Genomic DNA, 25,530 nt, shown 5'->3' on the forward strand with positions numbered 1-25,530 from the left:
CTTCTGTCGCGCATGCGGTAGGGTTTCCTTGCAACGAGTGACATTTTAGCCACATGTAACACGAGCTTCGCAAACCGGTTTGCGCGCGAATAGCAGCCGCGGTAGGGCGGTGTGTGAAATAATTACTGATAGCTGTATGTGGAAATGCCACGGACTCCTCAACAACATTGCAAATTCAAAGAACATAATTTTTGCACGGACACCAGTAAAACCAGCAGCTGTAGGCAAAGATGAAAACTGCCTTTTGTGCCGAGTAAATTTCAAATTAAGCGGCCAGAACACCTGGCGATCGCTAAATACAAGCGATTGAAAAGCTGTAGTTTGCGGTTTGTTGGAGAGCACTGCTAACTTTCAAAAGCAATCTTCACCGCTCTGTAAGGAATGCTTTCGCAAAGTGGAATCATTAATCAAGCGAAGTAAGGATATCGATTTTGAAGATGGCATACGTGAAGTAACCGAAGTGCAAAACTTGTAAACCAGCGGAAGCCGTAACAACTGTGGGCTCGGAAATTTCCAGTGCAATCTGAGCAGAGTATGCGCATTGCGTATTAACGGTAATCTGTTTTGGAAACCGGTCAGTTTTGGCCAAAAATCTGGTTGGCGGCTACATGAGAGAACGCGTCGGGGGCCAGCAGAGGTCTCTCTCCCTCCTCGCCGTCAGAGACCTCTGCTAGCAGGGAGCCATTAGCACGTGCGTTTGGTAGACAACTGACCCCGCGTTGGTTGCTCTACTTTTTGTTGTGCTACACCGTGCTGACGAGAGCCAACCAGCTCGAAGCAGCTGTCCACGTTTGCATTTTGATTCTCGGTTTGGTCTCTATCATGTCACTTTCGTGTTAAGTTTTCTAGCAGTCAGATCAGCCTTGCAGTTATTTGAACTACTTAGGATCCAAGATGGCCGCCATTTGGTTATCGTAATGTAATTACCGCGTCATGTGACGTCATCACTTCCCGTTTTGAGCCTCAAAGGAAATACAGTACCTTTGGCTGTTCTATTTATACAAAGGATTTTTCAAAGGATGCACAACGCTTTGGATCCTACTAACTTGAGACTACATCGTTAGATTGGCAGCTTCTTTATTCACAGTATTTAAATATCATTTGCTGGTAGCCTATGAATCATCCTCGGGTGATCCGATGTATGTCTAGCCTCTTCCAGGCGTTCAGTTAGTTGGGGCGCAGCGCGAAAAACTGCGCAAGAAAAAATAAAGAAAACGCGCGCGAAGGGAAGCGAAAGAACGCCTGTGGGCAAACTTAACAAACGGTCGTTCCGGTATAGCAGGATCTGGTATACACTCTGATTGGTCAATTTTGACAGATTTTGTCAGCACTAGAACGTTGCTGACGCAGACGAGAAATTCGATATGGCGGCGATCCTTTCATCGAGTGTCAAATCTGCGATAAACAACATTCTTAAAGATTTTCCGCACGTGGAGCGCCTTCGAGAATTTTTTTACCTTATTTTCGCGAATAATTTTTGGAAAAAAGCCACTTTTCTAGGGATTTGGGGAAAAAACCCATTAAATTAATGAGTTAAGCCCATTGAACTTTCGTCTCGTTCAGTTCTGATCCTTATAAGGATAAAGGAGATCAGTTTACGTCTGGAATTGCAACCGCGAAAAATGTCAGACGTTCGTCAGGATAACTCCTGTTTCCTAGCCAGAAACGTAATAACTTTTGGTCCACGAGCGTTGATTCACCAAACAACACGAAAGTGAAAAATCACTGGCGCTTACAGCTGATTTCATTGCTGTGTATAGACCCGGATTCTTTTTACATGATTCGACAGCATGATTCGACGGTCATGATTCGACCAAGAGGTTACCAAGCTCATCGATGAACTCGCAAAAATCATGAAGGTTCTGCACGAAGACTTGAGGTGGCGGGTGATTTATCACCAATATTTGTACGGGAGCTCGATATATAAAGGAAACAGCCAATGTTCTTTTTACGAGTACCGCATTTCGGTTTCAAAATCCGTAGATTGTATTGGCAAAGTGACGAGGTGAACCGAAAGAGAAGAAAAGGACAGCAAAGAATCTTGTCTTGTAAGCTCGTGTTTGTTTTGTTCATGCTTGGTTTCTTGAACAATATCTTGAACAATATATGCTAACATGAAAACTTTACTTTGCCTGGTGTTGGAACAGATAGAGAAAACAAAGTTTTAGAGGCGATGGTAAGGAGGAAGCCGGAACTCTATATAGATGAATACCGAGACTGGTTTCACGCCGTTACAGGGACCCGGCTTAGCATTGCAACAATGTGTCGATCGATTCTGCGCCTTGGTTTTACGTACAAAAAGGCAAGTCTTGCTCATTATTTTTCCTTTGTTTGAAGTCGATGAACAATAACATTTGTCGTGGTATATAGCCATACAACGACAGTATGTTGCCCTCAAGAATTCATTTCTCCGTTTGGCAATCACCCTCAGCTGAAGTTCAGAAAAGCAAAACAATAAGCTTGGGACGTTTGGCAACCAGTCATTTCATATACCAGCATATATTAGAAGAGATGGAATTTTGAGGGGAATAATTTATGTATACTCCAGGAATTTTGAAGGCAATAATTCATGTATACTCTGGTGTAACTGCAAACTTTGTTCGACTTCAATTAAAGGAAAAATAATGAGCAAGACTTGCCTTTTTGTACGTAAAACCAAGGCGCAGAATCGATCGACACATTGTTGCAATGCTAAGCCTGGTCCCTGTAACGGCCTGAAACCAGTCTTGGTATTCATCTATATCATGATAGAGTTTCGGCTTGCTCCTTATCACCGCCTCTAAAACTTTGTTTTCTCTATCTGTTCCAACACCAGGCAAAGTAAAGTTTTCATGTTAGCATATATTGTTCAAGATATTGTTCAAGAAACCAAACATGAACAAAACAAACACGAGCTTACAAGACAAGATTCTTTGCCGTCCCTTTCTTCTCTTTCGGTTCACCTCGCCACGTTGCCGATACAATCTACGGATTTTTGAAACAAATGCGGTACTCGTAAAAAGAACATTGGCTGTTTCCTTTATCGAGCTCCCGTACAAATATTGGTGATAAATCACCCGCCACCTCAAGTCTTCGTGCAGAACCTTCATGATTTTGCGAGTTCATCGATGAGCTTGGTAACCTCTCGGTCGAATCATGACCGTCGAATCATGCTGTCGAATCATGTAAAAAAAAATCTGGGTCTATACACAGCAATGAAATCAGCTGTAAGACGGTTGAACATCACAACATAAACAACGAAGGAACTTTAATTTAACACTTTAATGACTGTTTGTTCTCCGTCGATATTCATGGCAGAATCGATTTGGCCACAAATAGGCGATACTCCGAACGTACTTTGGTCATCACCACTTGTCTGTCCGCCAAGGGAGAAAGAACGCCGTGATTTGCTGGTCGATTCCTGTAGATCCCTTGAGTGCGTGTTTGCACGCTTCGCGGAAGGAGTATATCTCCAGTCGGCGATCTAGCGTTCGTCTGTCGTTTTGCCGCTTTCAGCGATTCTTTTTCCACAATCCCCGAGAATAGTTTCACAATACTGGCATGCGTCCTAGCCAGTATTCTTGCACAGGTCAGACAACTTACATCCGAGAAACTTGGGTCTCTTTTCAGTTCATGCCCCCAACGAACTGGCAAGGTCAGCCAACACTATTAAAGCTGTCTGCTCCCGAAACCTTATTAAAAACAACATTGAAAATAGATACCCTGGGAATTTTTGTTCCCTGGCACTTTACAATTTTCTGGCAAAACCTGCAACACGTCGGAGGATGGACTGTCAATTCACCTGCAGAAAAAAACGAAGAGTTGAGGGACATGAAAAGCACAAACGAACAGAAAAGACGCACCAACTCGCAATTCAAGATTGAAGGATCATATTTCCCGGAATTCTGATTAGGGTCTGATTGACATCTGCTGGCAACTGAAAACCACAAGCCATATAAGTGGGCGGAACGACCGTTTGTTAAGGGTGCTCCAAACCTTGGCAGGCTACTTTTGCCGAAATTTCGTTTCTTTTGACCAAGTTAAAGTTAATTACTTAAACTTAAATTTTCCAAAAAAATGAGTTTATATCTTAAAACCAGCGCGAGTTATTGAGAAAAAGGTATTTTCGTAAAAAAATTAGTAAATTATCAAGGTGTCATAATCTCCGTAAGGCGTGAACTCCCCAGCGACCTTTTCGCGGCAAACGGCTTCATCCGGGAGATCCTATTTCAACTCATTAGCATATTTTTGTTTACACGCGAGTTTGAGCTTTGTGGTTTTTCAATTTCCTATGATGAAACGTTCAAGAAGGGAAAAAAGTCCTTGGTTAGAACCTAAATCAAAGCCAGGACCCAAAGAGCGCAAAACTTGTGAATTTCCTGATTAAAAAAGAAAAAATCTTGCCGAGAGTGACAAGGGTTCGTGGTTTGATCAATCTTCAGAGATCGGCGAAGAACATGTTGACAAAGCAACGAGCGCCTCCCTATAATTCTGTATTGGCACTTGCTCGTCGGTTTCTTTTTGTTTTGTTGAACGTTTTTTTTTTACCTTGGTTTTACCCATGCCTGGCTACCGAAAACGTGCTCGCAGAAGCTAACTGGGGAAAACGTGACTGAAAAACTATAACTTTCCCGCAAAGCGCCATTTTCCTTGCTGTGAACGTTAGGGGATCTACTATGTTATTGGCCGGCGGCTCACAGTGTGAGCCTAGTGTTGACATAATTCTCCGAGAAGGCGTGACATGCTTCTAATAATAATAATAATAATAATAATAATAATAATAATAATAATAATAATAATAATAATAATAATCGAATATTTATCCAGGATAACCCTTCAGTATACAATACTGTTATCAACTGGGTCCTGTTAACTAAGAATTAAAAACTTACAAATAAGAATATTAAGAACTGATATGTAAAAGCAAAACATGCACTAATTTAGAACTACAGTAAAAATTTACAGATAAAAATCGTCCAAGGCTTTCCTGAATAAAAATCTAGAATTAATGCTTCTCAGACTTAGAGGTAAAGAATTAAATGTCGAGGCACCTAAAATATAAAAACTACGGCGTGCAAAATCCAGTTTGACCTTGGGCAGTTTTGCTGCTTTCCCATTGTTTCTAGTATTTAAAGCGTTATGATTCACTCGTTGAAAATAATTCTTAAAAGGTGAGCATACAGTTCCATAAAGGCAGTCAAATACCAGACAGCATGCTTTCTTTTGTAAAAAGTTGTCAATTGTTAAAAACCGAAGATCACAGTTCTGCGGACTGCATTTCGGGGAAATGATTTCGAGACTTCGTTTCTCAATGGAGCGGATCATGCGTTTACGGGATTCCGACCAGCCAAGACTATTATAGCCGCAATACGTTAATATTGGCATAATCATCGACTGGTAAATTCGTTGGGCACTAAAAGTATCAATGTTAGAGCGGATGCGCCGTAAAAGGTTCACTCTTCCTGCTGCCTTCTTGTAAATTTTGTGAAAATGCGTTTCGAAATTAAGTGTCGGGTCCAGATGCACGCCGAGGTACTTATAGCATGTCGTGGTGTTGATGGAAGAACCATTGACCGAGAGGTTGACTTGACGGTCATGAAACAGACTCAACCGTTTACTGGTACCAAACAGCATCACCTCAGTTTTTCCCTTTTTCAGATTAAAGATAAATTCTTTTTCATGAAACCAGGTAGAGAGATCATCCAGGTCCTGGGAAAGATTGCCTAAAATCGCATCGATATCACTTGCAGATGCAAAAATCACTGTATCATCAGCATAGGTGATAACCTTACAGTGATGCACAGGCAGGGGACTATGCACATCATTAAAGAAAATGAGAAAAAGGAGAGGCCCCAGAATGCTTCCTTGAGGAACTCCGGTATAAACAGGGTTTGGTTCGGAATGCACACCATTAAATTGAACGATCTGCTTGCGAAGGAATAGATAATCAGAGAATAACCATTGTAGTTCCATATCATATACGCCGTAACGGGACAGTTTTCTTAACAGAACAGAATGACTGATTGTATCAAACGCCTTTGATAAGTCAATGAAAACTGCTCCTGTTGCCTTACCACTGTCGGCCTGCTTTCTGATAAGATCAGTGAAGTACGTGACAGCCAGTTCCGTTGAGTGATTCGGACGGAAACCAAACTGGTATTCAAAAAGTAGACTATGACGCTCCAGGTGAGCCATTAGCTGCTTGTAGACTATTTTTTTTCCAAAATCTTTGATAAGGTAGGGAGAATTGAGATAGGTCTGTAATTGTCTATCTCAGCCAGAGACCCAGATTTGTAAAGGGGAATCATCTTGGCCACTTTGCCACTTCTAAATCTTTAGAAGGCGAAAACTCGCAATACAATTTCGGCAAAATTCCTCCTCTTCAAATGAATTAATGGGGTATGTAGAATTGACGGAATTCCGTGAAATTTGGCCCGAACGTTAACTGAACAACGAGGAACAAAAGAATGTCGGTTTTTTTTTTCAAATACTTTCCTCCTGGCGGCTTCGGAACGCAACACGTTTGCATATTTTTTTCTACTGGAACTTGACAGGTCTATTAAAAGGAAACCAATAGGAATATGGGGAAATGCTCACACCCTTTGAGAGATTGATGTTTTGTGATTAACACTATGCAGCTACATTTCATCAGAGATCACATTTGATACCCGATTAATTCGACGGAATGGCGCTCTGTCATTTAACTGTTTACCGGCCTCCTTCGTTTTAGCAGAGGAATAACCAAAATAGCTTATAATTTTATCGAATGCTGCATTAAATAAGCTTTTTATCGATATACAGATTGTGGTGGTTTTCTCAAAAACAACGCGCGTACGAATTTTTTTCAGGAAGGCACCCGCGAAGGTTTGGAGTAACCTTAAGTTTGCCCACAGGCGTTTTTCGCGCCTCGCCCCAACTAACTGAACGCCTGGAAGAGGCTAATGTATGTCCTGTTCCTGAATGTTTAAACGCCAGGGAACCCAGGCGCAAACCAGTCACCTCACTGATTACTCTGTTGCCAGGCCCTCATCCCCCACCCTCATCTCCCTCTTTTGTTTCCTCTGTCAATCAATCTTTTTACATTATGTCCGGTGATATATTCAGACTAAAATAAAACTGGAATTCTTACTAAATGTTTGCGTATCTATTTTTTTCAGTGTCAGTTAAAGATAAAATGGTTAGTCGTCTGCTGTCATGGCTACCGGGACTCAATAGCAACGTATACGTGAATAATAATGTAGGTAAATTTGTGGGACTCAATATGTTGGTAAACATTTTAAAAGGAAAATTAACGAAAAAAATGTTACACGTTTCAGTACTTGTAAAATTAAGGTTGAAATTGAGCTTGCGTAGAAATTTGAATTTCATGGAAATAACTTTATTTAACAATTCATTCAAACAGTGACAGCTTAATGTTTCATAATATTACAGGGATTCGGCCAGCAAAAAGTTAATCACTGAACTACATGTAGCAATAAGAAAAGCTGACAATCTTTTAGTCTGTTTCATTAGTTTACATTGTTATTTTTTATGTAGTCGGCCATCTGTCGGTAAAATGTAAGCCGACAAACGGCCAACAGTCGACAAACTGTTGGTGACTTGTCAGTAACCTGACAGTGACTTGTCGGCAGGTTGTTGGTGGGCTTTCGTTATGTTGCCGTTAAAACTATTATTGTTGTCATATCCCCGTAGCATTTGGGAATATGACGAATCAATTAATGAATTGGTGACCATGGTTAACTTAAAGAACACTGCTTCTGCATAACTCATGCTCATGAAGATCTGTCAGAAGGATGCTGTCGGCCATGTTGTAGTTACGTAACAGGCCTTAGGTTCGCAATCCATCTGTAGGGTGATTTGAATTCACGGATGTAGTCTTCTTTTACTTTGTTTTTCTTATAAAAACCCTTGCAAAAAATACAAAAACTTTGAGTACTTAATTAATGACCTAAGTAAATAAGATGACTTCAATAGAAAAGTAAGAATAGCAAATTACGGTTCAGGGGCTAAAAAAAACTGCAACCAAGTAGGAAAAGTGTTTGCTCCGTTGTTATTTTACAAGCTCTCTGGTTACTGATTACTTTTCGGACCAACAGTTTGTTGGTAATCTGATGTTAAGACTTATTTCTTTATTTTACCCTGCCGTTTATCTGTTGAGAATCTATTGGTGGACTCTCAGTAATCTGTCGGCACTGTTGGCTGACAGTTCACTGACAGTTGACCAATATATTTTTGGGAGAGCTTTTCTCCAATTCAGGTGCAGTTGCAGACATAACGCGCCGTGTTGTACACAGAAGCACCATATGTTATAACCATCCTGGATTTGTAGCGAATCTCCTAGCTTCCTGTATAAATCATCAAAGCTCCCAAAAAAAAGTATGCACTGATCTTTTCTTAAAATGAACTGAGCTAACGCTTTGATCGCAATTTTTCCTCAAATTTTTGTTTCGATGGCTCCTGGCTGGTCACCCATGCCAGTCTGTTAGAGACATTCACAACTACGAAAGCCACAGTTGCCTGTGCCAGGTATTCAGATTCACAGAACTGGGGAATTTGCGCAAAGAAAATTGTGTTCACGAAAAACCGAGAAGAGACTGGGAATAGGAAGTGAAAGAACACCTGTGTTCATTTTTTAGCAAAAAGTTGTTTCAGCAGTATACGAATACCCCCCTCATGGGTCAATTTTTACGCTTTCTATCTACGCACAAGCATCTTTAACGCAGATAAGAAACAGTGCGATATCGTGGTAGCTCGTCATTGAGTCATGCAAATGGGAGTACGTCGATTCGGTTAGGAACCAACAAATTTAAAAAGGAATGCTTGCACTGAGGAGCCTAGTGCAAGAAAAAGTCGTCTTTGTTATTCTGTTTCGGAAAGAATTCAATCTTTAGAGCCCAAGCACTCAGGGGCTGTTTACATGGAGGCAGGAAGATCCGAGCACTAGAAAGATCCGAGACGGCGAAACAACTTTTCGTTTGCTTTACATGCAGAAATTTTGACCGAAGCGGTTTCCAAGTGAAGAAGGAAAAGAAGAATAACTGTCAGCCTTGAGCAGCTGAACCCCCGGCTGCCCCCATGTATGTTTTTTTTTTGTCCCTACTATTATGATCGTCTGTGCGAAAGTAGCTTACATGGTGCTAGGGTCTTCCTATCTCTCAGCTACAAAGTTCCTATCTCTAGGAAGAACCTAGCGCTTGGGCCAAGTAAAACTTTTTGCATGTAAACTGAGTAGAGAAAACATATGGCGCTAGGATGATCCGCCCTCTAGGATCTTCCTAGTGCTAGGATCTTCTTCCCTCCATGTGAACAGCCCCTCAGAAAGTAAACTTGTGATTTTTTTCTTGATTCATATTGCAGCTGCCAAATATAAAGGAGGTTACAGTGTGTAGCTTCAAAAACTCGGTGCCGATAATATAAGCTTGGCTGGCCCGGTTTGCCGAGTTTACACGAGGCAAGCCATCTCAGCACCAGCTAAATTTAGAGTTTTGTCATGTAAAAAATGGCTTCAACAGCGAGCATGTATGGAATGGTAGCTTTATGGTTTGCTGTTCCTTTATAATATTAACAGTACCACTTATCGACCATTAGATTACAAATTTTGTTTGACAAATTGCTAGCTCATTAAACTTGGGAAACGCAATTACAAGGAAAAATCTCAACCCGGTTAGCTGGCATCATTATACTGTGATCCTAGCGATATGGGGGCCCCAGCTCTAATCTAATCGCAACGTTGATTTTTTTGTTGTGTTTGACAGACTTGCCGAGATCTTGGCAAACTGAGCCAGCCTGCATGGTTAAGCAGACCAGTCCAGCTCATGTAATCGGCCCCTTAATACCAGAACATCGAGCCAATAATGAACACAAAATGTTCCGCCCAAAATTTTAAAATAAATGATGCATCCTGCAATAGTGTACTTTTTTTCTGTATGGATAATTTTAATTGTGTATTTCGGAAAGGTTATGACCAGTCTTAGTTCCTTAGTTCAACTCTTAACTTTATTGTAAATCAGACGTAATTCAGCCTGTGGCTGCAAGGTTTTTGATTAATAAACTATCTATCTATCTATCTATCTATCTATCTATCTATCCATCCATCCATCCATCCATCCATCCATCCATCCATCCATCCATCCATCCATCCATCCATCCATCCATCCATCCATCTATCCATCTATCCATCTATCTATCTATCTATCTATCTATCTATCTATCTATCTATCTATCTATCTATCTATCTATCTATCTATCTATCTATCTATCTATTTCGTATTTTATTTTATTTTAATTTTTTAAATATGATTTTAGTTGTAAAATCGAAACCTAAGCTGAAGCGATCGATCAGAATTTAACAAGAAAAGATTCCAATGATGAAGGCAACCGTTTAGTTTCACTGTGATTTGGTCGCCTGAAAGAAGAAGCATTAAAAACCAGTCAAGGAATCTCCAGTGAGTTGGGCACTTTCCTGGAACTTTGACCATCATTTTAAAGGCCCAATAAATACCCTTACAATACTGGCAAGAGATCTACATGTAGCCAAAGATCTTGCACAGGTCAAGCAGCTCAAAACACAAGACTGAAATCATGGCCTTACGAGGCATGTGCTTTATATTTGTCAGCCAAATCCAAACTTTTGGCACCAGAATAAACCCTACTAAATTCTTGTCATTTTTAAAACACACTTAAATTTTGAAAAAATTCGGCCCCTGAACCGTCAAGATATTTTGACGAACCTGCAAAACAAAGAATGTTGGACTCGCAATTGGTTCTTTGAAGAGTGTTCAGAATTCGCAGATATTAGAAAACAAAGCAGACTCAAAGAAAATGCTTTAGGGCTAAAACATATGATCACCTTTCCCAAAAAAATTACTGATTTGATCGACAACTGAAGACCAAAACTACCGGGACAGTGTCAGTGGTCTAAAATGGGTGGAAAGGCTTTCATTGAAAAATAAGCACAGGCGTTCTCTCATCTCATTTGCCAAGTCTCATCACCTTTATCATTCGCTCACATACCAGTTTTCTTTATAACATTCCTCTCTATCTGAACACCTGAAACAGGCAAAACACTGTTAAAATAGAGATCTGCATGTTTGTAACAATTTGCCCTATATTCTTTGCATCTTAATCCCTGTGCCTTAACTAACTGAGTTGTGAAGAAAACACTACTGGCAGCTTGTGTGTAAACAAGACACTGTGGGAGCCTATACTCGGGCTTCGTTTTATTATTCGTATTTGAACATGCACGTTTGTTCAGTCTTTGGTGACAGGTGAACGATAAAAGACTTGCTGCGGGTCTAAGATCATATTTTGTCACACAAATTCATTCGGTTTTTCAACTTACTTCAACGCTTGTGTTATAGGTATCCCTCACTGCAATTTAACTAACTTTAACTCACCAAAACAAGCAAAAGCGTCCCGTTCATTGTCTATTTCACTGCCACGTGCTCGCTCGCTGTAATTATTAGAGAGTTAAGTACTACGTATACGGCAAACGTGAGATTTGCAGACAGACAGACAGACAGACACCTTTATTTAGTTACAAAGCTCAGGGTAGTCCCCTCAGGAGTTTAACAGCACCCTGCTATCAATAGGAGTGCTGAGCACTAAATACACCCATTTATTGCGTTTTGGTATTCTTCAAAATGAGTACATGGACAAGAATAGTGCGACATAATTATCACCTTTGATGCTTACGCAAAACTACTCAGTTACTGAGAAACTGAAAACAGCAAACAGCAAATGAAGTATAAACATAGTCACGTGGTCATCTCTGCCACCAAAACAAACGGATTAAATTATTCCAGTTACGATTTCAAGTCGCAAATCATTGCTTACTACTGGTTTATCGACACACTGCCGCACTTAACATGTCACCCAGCTAGACAGCACAGTATATTTTTAATTTCGTCCACTGATAACTTGGTTGATTCACACTCAGCACCCAAGAACTCCTGACGAACCACATTCGCAATGATTAAAATCATCCTTTACTTTCCATAAAATTAACATCGTCACTTGGAAACTCTGTTTTAAATAGTAATCAAAAGATCTTTGTTAAATTTTTTGTAGTTCGCCTTTCTTAACATAGCCTTTACATTACAGAAAGACTATGAAGAAGAAGCTCAGAGTTCGTCCTCAGGAAAAAAACTGAAAATGACTCTTCTAAGCAGTGAGTGGAGTTCAACAAAGGGAGGTATGTCCACCCTCAATAAAGTACTTGCCCTTCAGTTGGCTGAACGCCCTGATGTGAAAATCACTGTATGTCTACCTAAATGCAGTGAAGAGGATAAAAGAGATGCAGCTAGTCACAATATTCATCTCATTGGTTGGTGGCTACCAACTGATCATGCTGTAGATTGTGTGGTCGGACATGGAGTCAAACTTGGCAAACAAGCTCGAATGATAAAAAGCCATCGTCGTTGTAAATGGGTGCAGATTGTTCATACTGACCCCGAAGAACTTGGAATGTTCAAAAACGGTGAAGATGCAGTTCATAAAGGAGAGGAAGAGCTTAAGTTAGAAGTCAAACTCTGTGAATTGTCCGATCAAGTTGTAGCGGTTGGTCCCAAGCTGGCTGAAGCTTTCTCACGTCATCTGCGTCCCTTTGGGAAAGATCAAAATGTGATGAATCTCACACCAGGCATCCTCTCCGAGTTTGCTGATGTAAAGCAAGCTTCTGACGAAAGAGGAACATTTTCTGTTTTGTTATTAGGGAATGGTGACAGTGAAGATTTGCAGCTTAAGGGTTATGACATTGCTGCAAAGGCAGTTGCAGGGTTGAAAGACATGCCACAATCCTACAAACTGCAGGTTGTAGGAGTGCAAAGTGGAAAAATGCAGCAAGTAGCAGAAATGTTACTCAATGAAGGCATTTCTCGTAGTCAACTTGTTGTGCGTGGTGTTAAAGAAAGAGAGCAGTTAGCTGATCAGTTTTGCGAGGTAGATCTTGCTATAATGCCATCAAGATCGGAGGGGTTTGGGCTAGCAGCTCTTGAAGCTTTATCTGCTGGTCTGCCGGTGCTGGTTAGTGGTAATTCTGGTCTTGGAGAAGCTCTTAAGAAACTGCCCCATGGTTTAAGCTGTGTTGTGAATTCAGACGATCCTAAGGTGTGGGCCGAGGCAATCAGGAGTGTCAGCCAGAAAACAAGAGATTTACGATTTGAGGAAATAAATTTTATCTATGAAAAGTATGCGCAAGCGTACAGCTGGAAGAAGCAGTGCGAGTCACTTGTGCAAAGAATTATGGCAGGTAAAATTATTTTGTTGTTTAAATTATAGGTGATGTGGTCTTTGGTATATGCCGTTGTTACTTGTTGGTGTTTTGTTTTATTTACTAGTAAGAATAAATGCCCCAAAACTGGGTTTATCAAGGGGAGGTTAAATCGTGAAATAAGCATGTGCAGAAACATAGAAACTTGAATGGGCTCCCAGTAATGTCAAAGGATATGTTCCTATTTTAACCATTCAGTACAGGCTAAGAGGGACATTTATTCAAGTAAATGCAGGATACTATGTGACAAAATCATTCAAATTAATTTGCTCCTATGACGTTTTGGGAATTCGTGTTGTGAAAGTTTCCAATAATTTATTATTGTAAATCGTTAAAAAATCTTGTTCTCCAGGCCCGCAGCAACGCTAAAACAACTGAGGTGGTTTAGCAAAATAGTTTAACAAAACTACCCCCAACCCCTCCCTCCCCCCCCCCCCCCCGCGTCACTCAAAACACGGACTGATCAGGGAGTTTAAGATGCAACGAGAACATAAAAAACAAAACAAAACAAAGTAGATTTAGTAAGTAAAACAATAACTTTGCACCTGCATCACACTTTTTGGTACATTTTTCGCCGTTTCTTTTACGTGGACTACTATGTGAAATTTCCTAATTTTACGTTTGAAGGAGGACGTAACCAGCAAATGACGACAAATTTTTCTTTCTCTTTTAAAATTTGGCTTGAACCGGGCAGTAAGAATCCGACTGTGGGAGCATTGTGGGACATTTGTATTGCTATAAATGATCGGATGTCTTAGAAAACAAGTCAACTCTCTCGTAAGCGACCAGCCTTGGTGTACGACAAAGTGGTCGCTTTAACGGGAGGTGGTCGCGTACGGGAAAGATCAACAACTGAAATAAGCGTAATACTGGATTGATTAGTTAAGTACATAAAAATTTTACCTTAGCAGCTAAAATTAGGCAAATAGAAACTAATTTTTTTGACTTTTTCACATCTATTCATTCTTCTGATGAAACTTTGTATAACAATTCGGAAAAGATCTGTCCCGTTTACTTACAGATCTAATTATAGCCATCTTCTCTGTCTGTAAACTGTTATTATCTGTCACAAATTTCTGCAAGGCTGATCGGACTGCGCAGAAAACTGAACACGACAGCAACATGATATAGACCAAACCGAGAATCAGCAGAAAAGCGAAACTTTCCTTCACAAGTACATGGCCAAACCATGTTAAAAAGAACTACAGCACATCGTATCTGAAAAGATCTACGGTCCAAAATATAAAAGCAAACAATCTGCAAGGAACCGCACAACGAAAATGCTGCAAGTATACGCAGGATCTGTCAGCAGTCCGGGGTAGCGTCATTAAAAATTGAACTTTTGTCACTTCTAAGTAATGATTTATTAACGATCATACGTGATTATGTTGGGTGGTCGCTTACCGGATACAAAAAGCAAAAGAATAGGTGTAATTTCTGGTCTAAAAAGTGGTCGCGGTCTCTTAAGAAATTTGATTCGTGGTCGCTTATGAAAGAGCTCTTGAAACAGTTTTTAACTGAGAAACAAAACGGTTGTTTACGAAGTGGTCGCTTACGGGAGGTGGTCGCCTACGAGAAGTGGTCGCTATGAGAGAGTTGACTGTAGTTTATTTCAATAGCTTTTACGGCTTGAGATTGGTTGATTTCGATCCAATTTGTTGCTGTTGTATATGAAAACAAAGGTAGTAAACAACTTTTTAAAGGTTGTGAAAAGGGACTTGCAGCGCCAGAGTTCAAGACTGATTGCTGCCCATTAATTTAAATTAATTATTTATTTTTTGGCAGATTTTTTTTAACTTCCAAAAATTCTGGGGGGGGGGGGGGGGGGGGCTCAAGCCCTCTGCCCCTTCCCCTGCTACGGGCCTGTTCTCTGTTTAGTGATCTAGGCATGGGCTATAGGAAACATGGGTTTCGATTTAATAAAGATCACATTTATTTTAAATTAAGTTGAATTACTCACAATGAAGTAGTTTTTTGTCTTTTCTGGTCGTTTCTTCCCATTTATTTCTTGTAGAATAGCCATAACATTCTTATATCGCCACTCGCCAGCATGCATTCGTTCAGTCTTGGTAACCGTGCCATGTTATTGAAACCCCAGGCGCGGCCGCTAAGCGCGCGAGCGTTAACACTAAAAAGTGAAGTTAACACTTGCGCGCTTAGCGACCGCGGCTGGGATTTCAATAGGACGCACGGTTACCAAGACTGTAACGAATGCTGACGAATTTGTCAGGCTAAATTTGTTCTGAGTCAAACGACGCGTTGTTACTTGTTAATCAGGGCTATTCTACAAGAAATAAATGGGGAGAAACGACCAGAAAAGACTAAAGACTATTTCATTGTGAGTAATTCAACTGTATTTGAGATAAATGTAATATTATAATTTGCTTAGTCGAAACCCATGTTTCCTATTACCCATGATCTAGGACGAGATCCACAAAACCATCCAAGTTAAGATGTATCCCAAGTATTGTTCCTTGACAAAACGCTTAGCTTTTTATTGTCAGTTATCAGCGTTTGTTCTTGCATTCATGTGTCTGTGTGTTCAATTGCTCTTTACTGAAAACACTGTTGATGTATATTTTGGCATAATATAAGAATTATTCCCCTCTGAAGGTTTTTCTGATGGACGTCAGTCTTCAGTAGCAGCTTACAGTTAGCTACCTTTCCCTACATTCTCTCAAGCTATTTTCTCCTTCCATTGCGCACGAAATCCCTGCTAGCTAGGACCACAATCAAATCTCTTTGAGCTTTTTTAACACGCCTCTCTTCTCACCAAAATAAAACGGACGAAGTCTATACATCGATTTAACTTTGAATTCACGATGTACTATATGGTATTCGATAGAAAAAGAGATTTTCTGACCGAGCGACACCTGTAGGTCTGGAGTGCGAAAACTACAGAAAACGACATAAAAAAGTGATTATTACTAAAAGCGGTACATCAGCCGCTTAACAACTGTAGAACACCCCTTTCTACGCTTATGGTGCTGACGTGACACGAATAGTACGGATAGTAAGTACGCAGTAGTGTGCTGTATGAGTATTACTCTCTGCTCCAGGAGTATTTTGACACTCTAGAAACAGATTTATCTTACATTGACCATCTTTCTCCTTAGTATTTCACGTCTCTCTAGTCAATAAACGAACTTAGCAATGACATGCGAAGGGTTCCGTTCTCCAAGAGTTGACTGACTCTGTGCGTTCTGAAGACTGGTTCTAATTTGAGATCGTTTGAGAGTATATTTGCTAGTGTATCGATGAGGTCTTCTTAGACATTCAGGAATTTTATGAAATGACTCCTGTTTGCTCTGGACATTTGAGAGCTTATAATATTAGAGGCAACTTTGACTTCGAACGTCTTAAGTTCTTCAACAAACTGTTCCTCTGCACGCTTGATGGCCCGCGCGTCGTTACGAAGCGAACCAAGATATTAACGAACAAATGTTTCAAAATCCTGCTCTTTGCCTTTCTTTCTTTCTTTCTTTCTTTCTTGCTTGCTTGCTTTCTTTCTTTCTTTCTTTCTTTCTTTCTTTCTTTCTTTCTTTCTTTCTTTCTTTCTCTCTTGCTTTCTTGCTTGCTTGCTTGCTTTCTTTCTTTCTTTCTTTCTTTCTTTCTTGCTTTCTTTCACACGGAACAAGAATAAGATGGACATCCTACGGTACAGAACGGCCATAGGCCAAAGAACCTTCCATTATCGAGCAGTTTCACTGTGGAACTCCTTACCCAAAAGGCTCACTGAGCTAACAAACCTTGCATCATTCAAAAAGAAATTTATGCGTCATTTCCAAAGAGAATGTCGGAAGATTTGTTCTAAATATATTGTAAATTTCTTGTTCTTTTATGTGTATATGATTTTGATCATTTTATTGTTCAGTAGTTTTACTTATTTTTATTGAATATTGCAATTACTTTGAAAAGCCAGAATTTGGAAAGTAATAAAGTTATTATCCTTGCCCTTTGCTCAGGAACCCATAACACTTACGCATATTAAACCTAGCAAATTAAAAGCTAGAAAAGAAGGCGAAAAGTTACAAACGTAAGCTTAATATTAGTGATCTTTCTCCCAAGCTCGAGTTTTTTGCGGTGAAAATCAGTCAACAGCAGCAGGTTACTAGCCTCACAAACTCATCCAAAAAATAGAGCTGAAGGCAGAAGAAAAACATTTTATATGTGATGAATCCACAATAGCAGTCTCAGAACATGTGCAAGTTTCAAATAATGTCGCTGTCTCTGGTGCTGACACAATGCACCCATTATATTAAGCCTAAAAACACTCTAACTAAAGATAACAATTATCTATATGCAACTGTTGTATAATACTTACTTTAGGTTCCCAAAAGCTAGCTGGGATAAAGGGCTCAAGCAGTGTCCTCGGTAGAAGAATACATTTACGTCACTAAAACTGACAATAAAACCCTTATATTTTGGCCCTAAAAAAACCTGATTGCTTTGTTTGTAGAGAGCACATCAATTGGTCACCCGCGTTAATCCAGTAATCAGCCAAGGATCATTGGAAATATTCTTGAGTTGCAAAAAAGACGAACCTTGTGCTTAAGTTGTAGATTGCCTCAAGCAACAGGTTGTTGCTTGGTACCCTAGTAAAAAAACAGCTTTAACATCAATTGCTGTGTCTTGCTTTTGTTTAATCTAAAGCTTAATATACACGCGCCGGAAAAGCATCCGCTTTCATTTCAAGTCCCGTCTTTCTATTCCTCTGGGACTTTCTTTATAAGTATAACGAGGCAATGAAACATTGATAACAAATTTGTAATAATACTAAGTGTAGCGGAAAAGCCGTTATCGAGTTTTGTGTCCCCGGTTGTGTGCTTTTCCACTGACGGGGAGGGCTAGAAGCAGTCTTTTTTCTTTCCTCTCATGGAGGGTTTTTGAGTGGTAAGTGCTGCAGGACTACCATATTTAGAACTCGAACGTCAGTGCAGTAAAATGCATGACGAATTTATGCATTTGAAACATTACTTGGAATCCCTCACTCCCCTCCCTCTTAGTGGTGAAGCTCAACACTTAAAATCGGGGCTTAGCTTGTCGACATCCATTTTCTCACAATCCATCTAAACTTAACATAAAAGCACAACGGTCTGTGCATATTCGGAAGAGACAAGCAAAGCAGTAATCAGCGCGTATATGGTCCGTTAATGACATGCATGTCTTTCTAATCGTCAAGGTCAGCGAAAGTTTGTACGATCCGGACACAGGCAGCCCAAGCTTAATATCAGAGAACCGTCGAGTTACAAGGATTTGTATGGGAATACAACGGATTTGTGTAAAATGGTAGAAACAAACATTTTTTTGTCGATAAAGTGAACTTGCCTTACTGTTTATTGTGACAAAGAATACAATAAGCAGTAAGGTAAGTTGACTTTATTGACAAAACAATGTTTGTTTCTACCATTTCACACAAATTTGTTGTATTCCCATACAAATCCTTATTACTCAACGATTCTCTGATATTGAGCTTGGGGTACCTGTGATCCCGGCGGACGGTCTCTAAAAAGACTATAAACATAGAAGTCGGTCCGCAAAATCTGTCCGCAGCCGTCTCCTCTCTTCAACAAGCTAGTCTAATTTCCTCAGGATACAACTTTAAAGTTGCCATTATACCTCTCAAGCGTGCTCCAATGCACATGATGTGTACACTGCACTTGCAAAACATAGCTCTTTCCACAGTAGATTTAAATGGTACTTTAAGCAAACATTGCTGTCGGCTTCTTTGTAATTTCTCCCACCTTCGTTTAGGGGTCTTGAAGTTCATCAAAAGCGTCAAGCGTTTTGGCTATTAAAATAAATTCGCTCCAAACAATCGGGTTGTTTGACATTTAGTTGCCATCTTTCATTAATTGGATGTCATTGTGAAAAAATACTTCGTCACAATTCCATTGCCTAGAACAAATCATTAATGTTATCGTCGTACATCACACCAAAACTGTTTCACATGACAGCAAACACGAATGAAGATACAGCATAAGAAGGCACGCAGCGTTAGGACGCTTTTCCTCAGTTCAGCAGCACTTTCTTGAAAAAACGAATCGTTGGATAAAAGACGTTAATTCAGCTAGATTTCTAAAAAACATCGAAGATTGAATAGAACTCAAACATTAATCTCGACAGACGTGAATAGTCACTCAGGAAGCCCGCCATAGCATATTTGCACACGCGCGTGGTGTCGGTCAAAATGAGAGCAACTCTCCATAGAAACACATACATAAATCGACAACGAGCTAAATAACCATTTTTTACGCTCTGCTCAGACCACACGATTCGTCAAAACGTTTCACCCATCTCTCCATCTCTTCATTAAAGCAAGGACATATTCTAAATCCATTTAGTGGGATGCAATGGGAGCAAATACAACCGGATAACCATTTTACGGTCTGCACAACACAAATGTACCTAGCTTCTGATACCCTTCCATTCGCGCACAAAGTTCTAAATTGTTGATCGATATGGGCAGCACTTTTTTTCTGATAAACAATTCTTTGGTGAGTTGAATGGATCCTAAAATGGTTGCTTTGTCATTATGACAACTACTTTTATAGAGGTTCAGTTAGTTTTTTAGTTAATTTTACTTGTTGCCTTCACTTCTAATTCAACAGGTTGTATCCTTGATGTGAAGATTGACTGTGGGGACATCAAAGGTCCCACTGCAGCCAAGCAGAGAAAAAGAATGATGTATGCAGAAACTGGTTCATCAGCAGGAAATGTTGGAGTTGAACGTGTCCCCACTGAGCAAGAAGTTTTGAATTACATTGGCATGAAGTGTTTTGAGAACGTTGACCCATCTAAACCAGAACAGAGAAATGAGTTCCTTAGGTACCTCCAAGACGTCCGCAAAGTGCTGATTGTTGGGACCAAAGAAGGAAGTTTAATAATCACTATGGCGTGTAATTCCCTGGAGATCCTTGACGAGCTGTGGAGGGACTATTGTAAAGGTTATGTAAATAAAATGGCACAGCAATACCTTATCACAGAGGATGTTTTGAAGACGTTTGGCCTGACCAACTTAACATTGAAGACAGCCATCGATGAAGAGAAATACAGAGCTTGTCGAAATCAATTTAAGCGTGGTGAGTTTGCTAGAAAATGATACAACGATAGATAATAATAATAGTGAGTATTATAAATGATGACATTAGTCATGAAATGATTATAATAGCAATTTAAGAGCGACTCTTCCTAAGAACCTCATATTCCTTTTTTTTTTGTCAGAAATAGATTTCGCTAATATCTCTTCACTCGACATTTCTTGGTAAGTAGGTAATAAATATGAAATATGAAAAATTTTCTGTTTCGACCTTTTCACATCCCGCGCTGTACTCGAAACCCAGTGATGAGATCCTAAATTTTGCAAGAACTGCAGCTGTTATTTCTGGAGAATACAGATCATTCAAAACCTCCTAATCAGCTAGTTATAAACGACGACCCTTCACGTTAATAACATGATGAATTGCAATCACAAGCTTTAATCAAGTAACTTAATTAATTACTTTAATTACTGCTTTAGTTAGAGGATAAATTGCGAAAGTGTCTCGTGCACACATGCTCTCCTACATATCATTGGAAACTTCCATCCATGGTCTGTGAAAATCTGTTAACAAATTTGACCGCAATCCAGTTTCTGTTCCACAAGTGACAGGTGAAAGTTGTAACATTCGACTAGCACGGTCATATTTCCATCGAACATGCCATCAAAGAATGTTAGCAGCCAACCAAGAAATGCGATAGCCATCACTTTGAAATCTCCCCACGAAGCAAGATGGAACTTTTCTTACCAATTTTATCATATTAAAATCGCTGAAAGAGTTTCATTGAGGCAGCCATGCATGGAGATGGTCCATCACATTGAAATGAATTCACTGTCCACCGTGTTTTTTTTTTTTTTGTTTTTTTTTTTGCTAAGCTGCTGACCAGTTTGTTCATTGGCTTAAAGGGACACTGTCAAGGCGATTTTGCTATATTTTCGTCAAAATGGTTCAATATTTGACAAAGAACCTTTTAACCTGTTAGAGCACCGAGAAGGAAATATGAAGGTATTTATCCGGGGAAGGAACAAACTATAAGCAGTTTTTTGACGACTTCTCTACAATACACAGGAGGAACTTGAAAAAACTGGCCAATTTTTTCAAGTTGCAATCCATTGCCATCCTAGCCATCCCCAGCAAAAGATAATTAATACTAGTTTCTGCGCATTATTAGGGTTATTGTTAACAAAACTGAACCATTATTTTGACGATTCCATCAATTCAAATATGTTTTTTGGCTATTCAAAGTGACACAAAAAATCGGTGACACTGCCCCATTTAAATACTTTAATTAACTTTTAATTGCCACAGGATCGGGAACACTCTGTGATTACTGCCTCTGTCAGTTTTTGACCAGCCATCGTTTTCGGTCCCTCAACTTAAAAGAATTCAAATGGCTGCAAACTAATTTAAACATTTCAACATGAATTAAATGAAGTGATGTTCTGTTCCCGATACACTTGATACAAATCACAAAGATTATAGCTATGCATCGTTGTATATTGCATACTGGACTGACCTTCATCTACTTTTTGGAACCATCTCGTTCTTAAACTTCACCTGTGTCATCGAACGCTACTTGTTGAGAAGTTGATGCAATGCCTCGCTTTCTTTTTAAAACGGACAGCCTTGAAAAGTACGCCTGTATCTCAGTGGTTTCTTCACAGCCACTCTTCTATTGAATACAATAGCGTGTTCTCCTCCGTTCGAGCATTTCTCATGTCGATGGCAACTTGCTGAAAATTAGCTTTGCATTCCGATTCTTCACCTGATAAGCCATCAAAAGAATCACTAAGCTTAGAGTAATCGAGAAATTCATTGCCTACCGATGTTGAAAGATTTGGCATTGATATGATTTGTGTAAGAAATCTTCTCCACTTAGCGGCCTTAAGCTTAATTAATGTTTCTCAATAAACTGCATTCTTTGCAGCCTTCTGCTTGGTAATACCCCGTTGTTTAACCATGACCTATTTTACAAGCACTCGGCATTAAATGTGTTTTTATGTTAAATTATGTCCAACTTATTGCGTAGAATCATAAACTCGTAAAGCGACAGTTTACAAAATTTGGTGGAAGCACCGAACATTCATGCCAGTGGGCGCGAAGAAAATGCATTTTGAGACGATGGGTTAAACCTCCTACTCAACGACTCACGACCAATTTGTAATGAATAGTTGAAAGCCTTCTCAAATAATGTACTGTATGGTTTAAGCTTATTGTTTCCAGCCAGGGGAATCAAGTTCCTGGAGTTGTTTCCAATGCTTTAGTTAATTAAACTTGGAGGAGGAACTTTTCTAGAGGGTAACAAAATGATATTTTCGCGTACAAATTCTTTAACAATTATATTATTTTAATAGCGTCGAATACACTCTAGCTTGAAGCAAAGGAAAGTTTACGATCACCGAACTGGACTTTCTCTTCCATTTTCCATATAAGGTAGTAGCCCCACGCAAACCTGCGTGTATCAGCGCGGGTTTATGACGTGAAGGATGGCGCGATTTTTTCTAAAAATAGATTGTTTTGTTTCAACATGGATCCCTGGTTTGTACCCAACTAATTTTTTTTCTTGTTTTGAAAACCAATTCAACGTACTGAATCAAAATTTAGGAACGTAATTAAGGACAATATACGCAATGGAGCGCGGCGACGCCCCATACACAGTAGCTGTTGGCGGCTAGAACAACACACATACCTTACAGAAATTTGCCTAACTCAAACGATCATTGCCACGGTACTTTTACTGCATGTATACCTACTGTCTAGTACCTTCATATTGTCTGTTTGGTTAGTTCCTTTAGTGTACCATTCATGTATAATTTCACTGCTTCTCTAACTTTATAGTACAAAAGTTTCCATTGGTTGTACTCGTAGGTTTTGTGTGGCTGTAAAAATGTCACAATTTCCCATGAAACTGTAAACTGTTCAATAGTAGAGTAAGCATTGGATTAAAATGGATTTGCTTGCAGCCATGGCTAGCTTGAACATGCCCTCGAAAGTCTCATCACAGAAAAAAAGACGCTCTCATTTTTTTTTTTTTTTTGATTAATTAAAGATTAAAGCATATCATTTAAATTTATGGTAGCAGGGAAAAAAGAAAATCATGAAAAAAAGAAATTTCATGGAAACAGCAGATCAGGCCATTTCCGAGTTTCTTTGAGCCTCATTGCGAAAGCGAAGATAAGTGCAGCGCTTTTCGTGTGAAAATTAATTTTGTTTTCATATGAATGAATACTAATTTTCATAATAAAGACTATTCACTGAGCCTCTCTTTCAAAATGAGGTTAAGAGCAGTTAACTCGGAAATGGCCTATTTGAATCATGATGTGCACAGGCTAAGGTTTGAACATCAATGCTATTACCATTTATTCTTCAGAAAGGACTATAGCACCTGTTGGCATTGGTGCAGCAACGAGTGAATCGATTTGGGCAGGAATGGTTTCAACAGTAAGAACCACCAGGAGAGCGTTTAGAGAACAAGAGGATAACCAAAATCAGGACGAGCAGTAAATATCCTGGAGAGCAGTTGCTTTTTTCTGATCTTGCTTCGCAAAGAATTTTCGTGGTGGGTGAAACAAAAGGCGGAAAAAGTGTCTGTTCTTGCAGGCTGATTTAAGGTAATCTATCAAAAAACAAAAAAAAAAAAAACAAACCTTCCCTTATTTATTTACTGTTTAGAAAACACAGTTTATGATAATTCTAACCAGATACAGTTCATTTTCAATCCGCTGTTTCAAAACCACTTTGTGAAAAATAACCATTCTGAACTATTTAGGAGAAATGAGATGTGAAGATATTTTCAAACAAACCTCTTGATGTAATGCCCAAAGATAAAATTAATGTCGTTTTTTTCTAATTTTGCACTGAGGGAATAATAGCTGGGAGTATAGACAGCGAGGGTTCATACACTGTTTGTTTCCTAAAATTCCATGACTTTTCAAGAACGTATGAGATACAATCCATTACTTTGGTACTATTTCGCACACTTTCGCACTTTTTTCCATGGGGGAAAATAGCCTGTTTGATCTTTTAAGGTTGCCCGGGACCTTCAGAGGTGTCTTCAGAGGTGTCTCGCGTGCAAGCGATGTAGCGCGTCCGGTTTAAACTGTAGATACCTGAACCCTTATATCAAATTAAAGCTTATAGAGCTGGCTATCCAACTAAACTAAGAATTTTGAAATAAAATGAATTGCGAATTTTTAGCGCTGTTTTCTCGAATAAATTTTTTTCACTTGGAGGAGCCACTTCAAAGAGCTAAAACTCAAAAGGAATTTGTTCGTTTACCTTCAAATTTGGACAGTAGCTAGTTTAACATATAAACAGCAAAAAGGCGTCTGCGAATTTTTTCTTTCGAAATATTTTTTTCTCCGAGAGTGATTTTTGTACGATTACTCCACATTTTTTTCATCCTATTTCGAAAATGCTCTATAACTTTTCACTGCGATTGAATATGGCAAAACGCAGACACGTTTTTCAGCGCTTTGGGTCCCGAAACTGAGGAGCAAATTAAATTAGCAAAAAACAAAATCCACTTAGACTTTTAGCTTTAAAAAGGTGATTCGGACGCTCGCAATTAGAGGTCGTGAAAAATTCGACAATTTATTTTATTTCAAAATTCTTGGTTTGGTTTGATAGTCAGCTCTATAAGCTTTAATTTGATATAGGGGTTTAGGTATCTACAGTTTAAACTGGACGCCCTACATCGCTTAAACGCGAGACACCTCTGAAGGTCCCGGGTAACCTTAAAATATGCAGTCAAGAATATCGCCAGAGCAGTCTGAGACAATGTACAAGCAGACAGATTGAGACAATGATTTTATCATTTTAATGAAAAGATTTAATTCTCCTTGACTTCTTATTTTCCAGGATTTCCGGGTCTGGATTTTAGAATGTTGAAATTTCATGACTAAACAGGATATCCATGACCCGTACGAACTAGTCTGTATAAAAAAAAATTAAATGAGAAATTTGTCTTAATTCTGCTGTATGGAAATTTAGAATTGCCTTTTTCTCTGTTTTGTCGTTGTAGATAGTGTGGTGGTGGCGGGTTCTGTTTTGCTTTTTTATAATAAAACCAAGTTTGTTGGTGGTGCTGATTGGTTATGTATTTCTGATTTGGATGGCAGTTTAAAAATTTCAGCTGCCAATGGAAGAAAACCCGTTTTCGTTTCACAAATAATTATCATAGAAAATCTTGGTTTAGGAGTACTTAGTAAATCACGCGTAAAAGCCAGTAGTTTTACATTT

The 25,530-nt window shown here is 39.3% G+C and overlaps 1 protein-coding gene across 1 annotated transcript in view; it reads left to right on the plus strand.

Annotated features, from left to right (window-relative positions):
- Positions 1 to 24,155, plus strand: part of LOC146449941 (uncharacterized) — a 31,021-nt gene extending 6,866 nt beyond the window's left edge. Inside the window, exons 4-7 of the mRNA XM_085100980.1 lie at positions 7,137 to 7,216; positions 12,049 to 13,228; positions 19,861 to 20,331; positions 23,660 to 24,155. Coding sequence (XP_084957106.1) covers positions 7,154 to 7,216; positions 12,049 to 13,228; positions 19,861 to 20,331; positions 23,660 to 23,793 — 1,848 coding nt within the window. The 5' untranslated portion in view covers positions 7,137 to 7,153 and the 3' untranslated portion in view covers positions 23,794 to 24,155. The remainder of the gene's footprint in view (positions 1 to 7,136; positions 7,217 to 12,048; positions 13,229 to 19,860; positions 20,332 to 23,659) is intronic.
- Positions 24,156 to 25,530: the final 1,375 nt, after the last annotated feature.

The sequence above is a fragment of the Pavona decussata genome, unplaced genomic scaffold, assembly GCF_977016875.1.
Source record: "Pavona decussata unplaced genomic scaffold, jaPavDecu1.1 SCAFFOLD_549, whole genome shotgun sequence".
In the NCBI taxonomy this organism is placed as follows: Eukaryota; Metazoa; Cnidaria; class Anthozoa; order Scleractinia; family Agariciidae; genus Pavona; species Pavona decussata.